This window comes from Eptatretus burgeri, chromosome 10 (genome assembly GCF_056783735.1).
Source record: "Eptatretus burgeri isolate ZD-2024b chromosome 10, Ebu_testis_v1, whole genome shotgun sequence".
In the NCBI taxonomy this organism is placed as follows: domain Eukaryota; kingdom Metazoa; phylum Chordata; class Myxini; order Myxiniformes; family Myxinidae; genus Eptatretus; species Eptatretus burgeri.
Window position 1 is genome coordinate 22,242,878 of NC_140970.1, and position 7,500 is coordinate 22,250,377.

Genomic DNA, 7,500 nt, shown 5'->3' on the forward strand with positions numbered 1-7,500 from the left:
ATCCATTGGAGAAGAGGAAGGATTTAATATCTGAAGCGATGATGGATTCCATTACCTTGTTGATGATTGGGAGAAGGCTGTTTGATCTGTTTTTGCACCTTTTTAATGCAGGGCAGTAGTGTTTGCTGATTTTACAAGGAGATGGCAGATGACCTTGAGCAAAAGAGAGGGTGAATAGAACAGACAGAGGGTGAGCAAGAGCAGAGGAGCAGGTTTGTAGGACACATGGGCTGATGCCGTCTGGACCAATTACAGAATCTGAGTCGAGGTTTGACAGCAAGCTCTCCACCTTGTCAGATGAAAAGGACACTGACCACCAAATTAAGAGAGAATTGACAAAGCAGCTGATATCACTTTACAGCCGGATGTGGCCGGTATAGTGATCATCGATCCAGAGTTTGATGTGCGATGAAGAATGTGTCTTGACGAATGAAGACTTTCTGGAATTGAGACCCAGGGCTGATGGAGAGACACACGAGGATGTCAACATCAGCAAAGATCTGTCAGCAAGGCAGTGGGAAAGGGTCAGGTACAGGTGGAGGAAGAGAAACTCACCTGCATCAGAAACGCCCCAGTACCGACGACCAAAAGACAGGTTTGATTGTTCCTGGGCTTGGCGGGGTATTATAGGATGTTCATACCGAAGTACGCACATTAAGTTGTGCCCTCACTGACCTCACTAAAAAGGGTCATCCCAACCACATTCTGTGGGAGACACCCCAACAGAGGGCATTTGAATCTGATCAAGAACGTTCTTTGCAAGGCCCCTGTACTCTGGATGCCCAACCCTGCCAGATCATTCATCGTGCAAGCGGATGCATCTGATGTCGGAATTGGAGCAGTGTTGTTGCAAGAGTATGAGGACAGGAGTCTTTCCTGTTATGTATGCCGGCAAGAAACTTCTGCCACGGGAAAGGAACGACTCCGCGATAGAATGTGAATGTCTGTCTCGCTCTCGTGTTTGCTCTGAAGAAATTCCAGAACTACATCTGTGGACGAGAGTTTATCATCGACTGATCATCAGCCCCTGTCATACATACAGAAGTGTAAGATTGACAGTGCGAGTACAATGCGGTGGGCATTGTTCCTTCAGAACTATTGGTTCTGCATTCAAACCATTAAGGAATCCGAGAATGTGGGAGCTGATCCTATGAGTCGACTGTGATTGGTTCTTTTTGATTATTTTGTGCCCTCCAATTTAGCTGACTGTTGTAAAAAAAAGAACAACAACAATGTATTTGCAATAATCTTTTCTTCAAGGTGGGACTTCTTTGTCAGTTAAAAGCTAGATGTTGTGGTATTTCTAAGCATTCGTAAATGTTCTGTAAATGATCGATTAAAATTGACGGTTACATATTATAAGTTTCGTTTTGCACGGATCGGTAAATTGTAATATAAACTGCTTGATGTAGTGAGCTAATTTTGACTGTACACGGCACTATTGTACTATATACTGCCTGCTGAAATTTGTGAAGGTACTGAAACATTCTCAGGTGAAATTTCCAGTATGGGCTGGAATTGCATTTGCTGGAAGGCACGGGGTTGTTCTGTGATACTATATAAACCTGCGATAGGGCGGTGCAGAGAGATGGGTGACGAGCCGTGTGTTTCGATCGTCCCCGTGCTCGATATAGCTCTGATGAGTGAACGAGGTGTTAATGTCCAGAGTGGTTGTTAATTTGTGGAGCCGATTATCATCAGGTTGATTAAAACTCATTAAATTGTGTATCGAAAAATAATTCCTTTGACCTCTTCAATCATCCTGGGCGGGCCAGCGTACGAGAGAGAGTATACCGTGACAGGACTCAATCGTTCAACAGTCACGTTGGACAAGGTGAACATGCGTGAGTTGAGCCGGTAGAACAGAGACGCTGGGCGGAAATAACTCCATGTGGGAATTGTTGTTGGACATTCCATTGTATGTAATGGTGAACTTCCTCATTTGACTTTGCATCTGTTTATTTTAAATACAAGTTTCATAAACGTTACACTGTTGATGTGATCACTGCAACGCCATTCAGAAGTCACAGATACCAACTGAAAAAGAGCCACTTGATTGGTAGCCGACCGGAATGATCGTTCAGATGTGTGAAGTGCAAACCATAGATTGTAGCCATTGGAGAACGGGCTGGGTTCGGCACCACGAACAAAATACGTACACTAAAGGGAAGGAAACCCCAAGATGCATGTATTCCTCTCCCCGACATTCTGTATGAAACCAAGTGTGCAACACAATTGACCTTTTTAAAGTTCATGAAATAATATAAATTGAGAGATTAACTTAAACTTTTACAATCACTGGGGAAGGGTACTTTTGCCTGTAAGATTATAATATCATGGAATGTGGTAGTACTCCATATAGAGGGATGATACGGGGAAAAAAATGGCCACCCATTCAAATGTGAACATAATGATAGGCTTATAAACTACTGTCGAGTGAAGTCAGAAGCATTTTAAAGCCATACCTTTTATTCTTGAGCATTTTCTGAACTACCACGACTTAAAAAGACACCAGAATACATCGCTAAAGTACCACATCGGGAGATCGCTAAAACACCAATTTGTACTTCTTCTTGCGCTTCAACTCTCAAAAGAATCTAAAATTGTTGCCCAACTTCACTCAATAACTGCTGAAGTCATGATGGTGATTCCAACGTGAGGAAGTTACTTTACCTCTGGGCTAGTGCATGCATCCAAAAATAACAAAATATATAAAACATTAATCGTTTTATTAGGAAAATAAATTGAGGGTAAATGTGGACTCAACCAAACCAGGGGGGGGTGGGATGGACACTGGACAGAACCATTCCTAAAGCGGTACGTATTCAAACCATCCCCCAAATCAAATGAAACAAGAATGAATACAATTGAATAATATAGATGGATTTAATGCTTCCCAAAATAACAAAATGTATGAGAAACATTCAGCATTTTGTTGTTGTTATTTTTTTTAAACAATGGGTGTGATGTTAAACCACAAGAGGATTGTTGTGTCTTATTGTAGTGCAATTCCTACCTTGTTTGGTTGTTGTTTTTTGAGATTTCATCCCTTTCTGTTTTTAATCTATATTTTTTCTTGTGTGTAAATATACAGTATGTATATATATATATATATATATATATATATATATATATATATATATATATATATATATATATATATATATATATATATATATATATATATATATATATATATATATATATATATATACATATATATATATATATATATATATATATATATATATATATATATATATATATATATATATATATACATATACATACATATATATATATATATATATATATATATATATATACATATATATACATATATATATATATATATATATATATATATATATATATATATATATATATATATATATATATATATATATATATATATATATATATATATATATATATATATATATATATATATATATATATATATATACATATATATATATATATATATATATATATATATATATATATACATATATATATATATATATATATATATATATATATATATATATATATATATATATATATATATATATATATATATATATATATATATATATATATATATATATATATATATATATATATATATATATATATATATATATATATATATATATATATATATATATATATATGAAACTTTCACATCGGTGTGAACAAATTTTAGCTTTTGTTGTAAGTGCTGATTTCTGTGTGAGCATGTTTGTCTTGTCAAATGCAGCAATCCTGTCGCTTAATTTTATTATTTTTGTCATTACTGTATTTATTTTGCAGCAAGGAGATTGTGTCATCAGCAAAGTGCTGACCTTTGACCTGACTCAGTTTCCTGAGCCCGGCCCGACTGAGATGGAACCTGGGATGCCGTGCTGAAGTTTGTTCCTTTTTTTCATCTGCTCTCCTTGCTGTTTGCATGCGGGGAATGTATCACAAATCTTTCCATGCATTCGCCTTGCTCGGGCCCGAGAGTTGTGAGCAGTGCCGGCGTCGATATCAACTTGCGAGACATGGCAAGCCTTCAGAATTTGAATTGTGAAGATTTTTGCTGTGGTCAAAACTTATTCTGTTCTTGTGTTTGCCCTCGGTGTCAAATTAGTGACTTCCCAAGCAAGACACTGCTTGTTGTATTTTTGCCATTGTATTTGGACTTACAGAAGTGGTGCCACATTTATATTGTGAGATTATCCAGCTAAATCTACACTTGCCAAGCTCCCTTGGTCCTCCATTTTGGATATTTTGGAAGGCAGCATCCTGATATAATGATATCACAGTAATTTGTCTTTATGCTGCTGTTTATGAATTATCATCGTGGTGTCTTTGAGGTTATGGATATTTTTTATTTGAGCTCATTGTTTGTGACTGCCTGGGGGCTGGAATGGGGAGTGGGGTAGGCATAGATCTGGGTTGGGGGGGGATTGGGTGGGGTGGGCAATCATTGAGCCTGTTAGGTTCAATGAACAATCATGCTCGACAAGGTGGTTTGCCTCCTGGTCACCCTTGTTTGGTCGCATGTTATAATGTTCTTAATTTTATTTGCGCAGGAGAAGAAGAACACTTTTTAAAATGTTGTGCAAGGTTGACCTAGTGGGTGTTGGTTCTCAAAGGATCAGACCCTGGCTTCCAGCACCACGTGTTTTCCTGTTGTTGGCGTAGTGCTGTCCAGTGCAGCTGCATTTCACTTTATGGCCTCTCGCCAGCGATGCACGTAATCTGTTTGAAAAAGTAATGTCAGAGAAAAATGAAATATGCATTTTTAGCTTTTGTAAACTGCTCTCATAGTAAAGATCAACAGAATGTAAAATCCAGTAATCATGTTCACAGCTATGGATGAAATATTTCTTGGTAATATTTTGTTTTTCTTGAATTTTCTTTCTTCTTGTTTTGAATGCACACATTTTATGCTCCTGTGTTTTGAACCCGGGTGCTCTCTTTTTGTAGTTTTCAACATTATTATTTGTAGTGCTTTACATACTCTGAATAAATCATTGTTTCTTGTATCACCTGGACTGCTGTGATGAATTTCTTATAGCTTCCATCTCAGAACTCCTTTTTACAAAGGCATTAAAGAAAACTTTGAAATGGGTTGTATGCGAGAACACGTGATGGTTTTTCGGTTGGTATACATTGTAGAGCCATTAGTTTGGGGCTTCTAACATTTGTATTTGAAGTGAAAGGAAATACGATAAATTTCCTCCATTAGAAATTCAATTGCTCATTCTCTGTGTGACTTTGCCCAGCTGTTTGAAAGATTTACCCACAACAAAACTTTGGCGCTGGAATGCGAGGCATTACGCTATCCGCAAGCCACGCTCGTGAATTTTCTTGTCCACTTATACCAAGAGCGCAGCCTTGCCCTTTTCAGAAGACATTTCCTTACGGCCCAACGAGTTGCAATTGAACGGCTGTGAGCTCCAAAGAGTGCTTTGTTTGTTTATTTTGACTTTGATCTCCACTTTTCTTTCTTCTATCTCGCCAGCGGGAGCCCTCAGCAGATTTCGAGCTGGACAGGCATCTGGGCAGACATTCTACTTGCTTCGGTGAATAAGCTTCTGTTGAATCGACAAACTCTGCTTTCCAAATTGCCAATCAAAATGTCAATGAATTTCCGACATCGTTTTGAAATTGCTTTCTTGCAGCTGCTCCTAACAGGTACGTTCCCGTCCTTCAAGTTGGGGTGTACAGCTCAACAGTGAAAAATTAATAGATGCTTACATTTGTGCCTTCATATTCTTATATCTTTTCTTTTCTATTCTGTACAATGAATCGGCAAGATAGGAGCCCAACCCAAATTTATTTTTTACTGATTCATTGTAATGTTGCTTCTCCGATGTGTACGATGTGAAATGAATGGAGCAGTGTCAGTTTTTCATGTATCCGAGCAGTCTACTCCACCAAGCTGTGATGTTAGATCCATTTAAATTGCCAAAGATCAAAGCGAACTTTATACTTTGGTGTCTGTACATTTTCTCGACTGGTCATACATTCTGCTCGACTGCTGAAACCAGAACAATGCAGGTTGTTCTGAACCTGATGTGGGTTACTTTACAAAACTTCGAAAAAGCCTTGCAGTAACTGAACTGATCGTTCCATTGACCAACACTAATTGTGCGTGTTTGTATTTGAAATTTAAGGTACCGCCAATCCTTGTTGCTGCCCAGTCAAGGACCGCTATTTCCATTTCCAAGTGGTCTCGATCCGGGAATGTGCAGGCGTCGTGTGCCAATACCATGTGCAAAAGGGCACACAACACCTGCCCAGTCCTGGATGAAGAACACTCGGTGTTTTATATGTTGGAACTGAGCCTTGAAGCAAGATGAATTGATGGTGCCTTCATTTTTCAAGTGACCAAAATGGATATAGAAGATAATTATGCGACAGTGAACGAATCGATATCAACCTTTTGACTGTAAATGTAATTCCAGCCTGGTTAAAGCACACTCAAGTAAATGGACACGGTCAAAACCTCTCTTTTTTTAAATGTATTTCCCACCCATGAAAGCCAAAATGCCCGTGTTTATACCCTTGTATGTTATCTAAGAAATGCAACCTATTGTGATTCTCAGCATGAAAGGTCTCCCAAAACTTGCAGATTAGCTTGCAGAATCGAGGGCTTTGTCATTCTTTTCCGTCACATTCCAGGCATGACTGTTGTGGTGACGTCTCCAGTGGACTCTCTGCAGCACTGCTGTGACTATGGTCGAAGCTGGGCCAAGGATAAAGACAACTGCAATAGTATACAGCTGCTCCAGAATAACACTATTGATTGGGCTTGCAGGTTGGTTGGTTTTTCTGATGTTTCCTTTTATGGCTCGTGTGATATTTGTTGTTAAGCGCGCCTGAGGTTTTGGAGGCATTTGGTCAGGAAAATAATGCTGTGGGTGTTTAAATGCGAACGTGGATGAATTCTATCAGCTTTACACCAGTACAGATGTTGCTGCCAATATGTAGCAAATCCCCCGCAGTTGGTTGATCTTAATAGCAGAACAGTTTTGTAAAGCAAACAGCAGAAGCTCAGAACAACAGAACAACCTGATCTCATCAGAGGCACACACTTCATTTATGCCACTCAAACACAAGAACTTCCATGTCACCACATGTCCAATCACACAGGTCCCCCTCAAACACAATATCTCACCAGCAACTTACTACAACAACATATTTTCAAATGTGCCACCTCTTCCTTTAAACGCAGCATTTCAGAAAAAAAAAAACATTCACAATCTCATCACCAACCATCACTTTGCAACAACAGCACAACAATAAAATGCTCAACTAACCACAACCTGTGAACCATCCATCTGAACAAACCTTCCCACGCTCCTCCAGAGTAACATTATCTCCATTTCGTTGCAGTTTCTACCCCGCACATGAAACAACACAAACTCGACCCAACTAAGGATCATTCTGCTCATGCTGTCGCCTTGACCTTGGCATTGTACATCATTTAATCACACCTTGCTC

The 7,500-nt window shown here is 38.6% G+C and overlaps 2 protein-coding genes across 4 annotated transcripts in view; both read left to right on the forward strand.

Annotated features, from left to right (window-relative positions):
• The window catches only part of LOC147018070 (structural maintenance of chromosomes protein 1A-like), a 147,138-nt gene extending 142,102 nt beyond the window's left edge, over positions 1 to 5,036 (forward strand). For both annotated transcript variants that reach the window (XM_085897384.1, XM_085897383.1), the window contains exon 27: positions 3,817 to 5,036. In XM_085897384.1, the coding sequence (XP_085753510.1) occupies positions 3,817 to 3,912 (96 nt within the window). In that variant the 3' untranslated portion in view covers positions 3,913 to 5,036. The remainder of the gene's footprint in view (positions 1 to 3,816) is intronic.
• Positions 5,037 to 5,378: 342 nt separating this feature from the next.
• Positions 5,379 to 7,500, forward strand: part of LOC147018071 (fibulin-1-like) — a 105,446-nt gene continuing 103,324 nt past the window's right edge. For both annotated transcript variants that reach the window (XM_085897386.1, XM_085897387.1), the window contains exons 1-2: positions 5,379 to 5,688; positions 6,679 to 6,814. In XM_085897386.1, coding sequence (XP_085753512.1) covers positions 5,631 to 5,688; positions 6,679 to 6,814 — 194 coding nt within the window. In that variant the 5' untranslated portion in view covers positions 5,379 to 5,630. The remainder of the gene's footprint in view (positions 5,689 to 6,678; positions 6,815 to 7,500) is intronic.